The sequence below is a fragment of the Myotis brandtii genome, unplaced genomic scaffold, assembly GCF_000412655.1.
Source record: "Myotis brandtii unplaced genomic scaffold, ASM41265v1 scaffold1203, whole genome shotgun sequence".
In the NCBI taxonomy this organism is placed as follows: domain Eukaryota; kingdom Metazoa; phylum Chordata; class Mammalia; order Chiroptera; family Vespertilionidae; genus Myotis; species Myotis brandtii.
The window spans coordinates 87,106-89,258 of NW_005354183.1; the positions used below are offsets into that span (position 1 = coordinate 87,106).

Sequence of the window (2,153 nt, forward strand, 5' to 3'; positions counted from 1 at the left end):
TCCCCCCTTGCTGGCCTGATCAGCCCCAATTGTCCCCTCTGCCAGCCTGATCAGCCCCAATTGTCCCCTCCGCCAGCCTGATCAGCCCCAATTGTCCCCCCGCCAGCCTGTTCACCCCTAACTGGCCCAACGTGCCGGCCTGCTCTCCCCCAACTTCTCTCACTGCCAGCCTGATCACCCCCAACTGCTCTCTCCTCCTGGCCTGATCACCCCTAGCCAAGCCTTCCCGCCCGCTCTCCCACTCTCCGGCCAGTGCCACCATCTTTGTTGCATCAATTTGCATATTTCCTCCTTATTGGCTGTGGGTGCCGCCATCTTTTTAGAGAAGTGGTGGTTAATTTGCATATTACTCTTTTATTAGATGGGATATAACACTAGATGCAATAGGTTACAATATGACCAACAGTGCATTTGTCCACTTTTATGAGGCATCTGAAATAGTCAAATTCATAGTATGAGAATTCAAAGGGTAGTTGCCAGAGGCTGGAAGGATTGGGGAAATCAAGTGTTACTGTTTAAGGAGTAGAAATTTTCAGTTTTTCAAGATGAATAGCGTTCTAGAGATAAGATAGTGGTGCTTCTTGATCAACAATGTAAGGTACTTGATATCACTCAATTGTACACCTAAAATGGTAAAAATTTACATTAAAATGGCAAAATGTTAATAACTTAAAAATTTTAAACACACTCCTTTTCTGATTTCTACTGTGCACATATGCTTTCCAAATCCTATATAATAAAAGGCTAATATGAAAATTGTCCCCTTGACCTGGAGTTCAACCAGGGGCAAGGCCAGCCAGCAAACCACCCACAGCCCCTCTGCCCAGCCAGTCCCACCCCCCATCAGCCCCCACATTACAATCAGGGGCAGGGCCAGGCTGCCAACTGTCCTCAGCCCCTCCCGCCAGCCAGCCCACCTGATCACCCTGATCAAGGCAGGCTGGCCAGACTCCACATGTGCATGAATTCATGCACCGGGCCTCTAGTATAAATATAAAAGTGAGTACAATACAAGGTCACTTATGAAACACCCATTACCATTCAAACTATAAGGCACTAAGACAATGGGGTTAGACATAGAAGGAGGAATTATTGGAGAATGAGGATTTTGGATTGTGGAGCACTGATAAAACAAAGTAAGAGGGCAAGGAAGTGTGCAAATGTGCAATATGATGGCAAAAAGCTTTTAGAATGGTGGTAAAGTTACGGACAAGAGTAGAAAAAAATAATTCACACTGCTTCTTCACAAGGTTTCCCTAGAGCCACTAATTATTGATCATTTTATGAGTAAGACTGGTGGAAGGCAGGTAAATCTGAAATGAGCTCTTCCATGCTAGAGTATTAATAAGATGGAAGAACACAAAGTTTGTCACATAGTAGGCACCTTAGAAAGTAAATGAGGGTACCTTACCTCAGCTAACAAATATAACTTAAACTAACTCAGTAATCAATATAAAAGACCATAACGTAAAAAAGAGAAAAACATAAAGATTCCATAGCCTTTGTTATTAAAAACAATGCCTTTAAAATAAAATATACTCAATAAATATTTATTGAACAAGCTGATAGGGAAAATCTGACAATTTACATAGTTTTACTGATTTTTGAGTCAGATATTTCTGAATTTCCTTAGTCAATTCTTCTAGCTCAATCTGTCACCAATGGTAAGTTGTTTATTGTGGCTCTTCTTTATATCCAATAAACAATTTCAACCCAAATTTTCAAAGATATGGATGTTTTTGATGAATGATAACTCTACACATGTTCCATGAACCTAGAGAGGTATTTTCATAGGGTGTTTTCCCTCTAACCCTACCTACACCTGTGCTGCCACAGCCCTTGTCGCTTCCTGTCTGTGATTACAATTCCCCGCCTTGGTCCCTACAGCAGGTGGATGCATGAAGCAGAGCCCTGGGGTTTTGGTACACCTCCTTCTAACACGCCTCTCACTGTGGGCTCAGTCAGGGCACAGAAATACACTGCTGAGTCCTCCAGCTGTGAAGCTGAGATGACAAGGTTGGCAGAACTCTTTGCTTTCTGAAAATTCAGTGAGTAGCGGCCTCCTGTGGCATTTTGCTGGTTGTAAGAGTCCTGACGAATGAGGAAAACCATCGCCCCACTGCTGAGCTGCTTGTACCAGAATAGACTATAAC

The 2,153-nt window shown here is 43.1% G+C and overlaps 1 protein-coding gene across 1 annotated transcript in view; it reads right to left on the reverse strand.

Moving 5' to 3' along the window:
* Positions 1-1,881: 1,881 nt before the first annotated feature.
* The window catches only part of LOC102246697, a 5,211-nt gene continuing 4,939 nt past the window's right edge, over positions 1,882-2,153 (reverse strand). The window contains exon 4 of the mRNA XM_014532755.1: positions 1,882-2,146. Coding sequence (XP_014388241.1) covers positions 1,882-2,146 — 265 coding nt within the window. The remainder of the gene's footprint in view (positions 2,147-2,153) is intronic.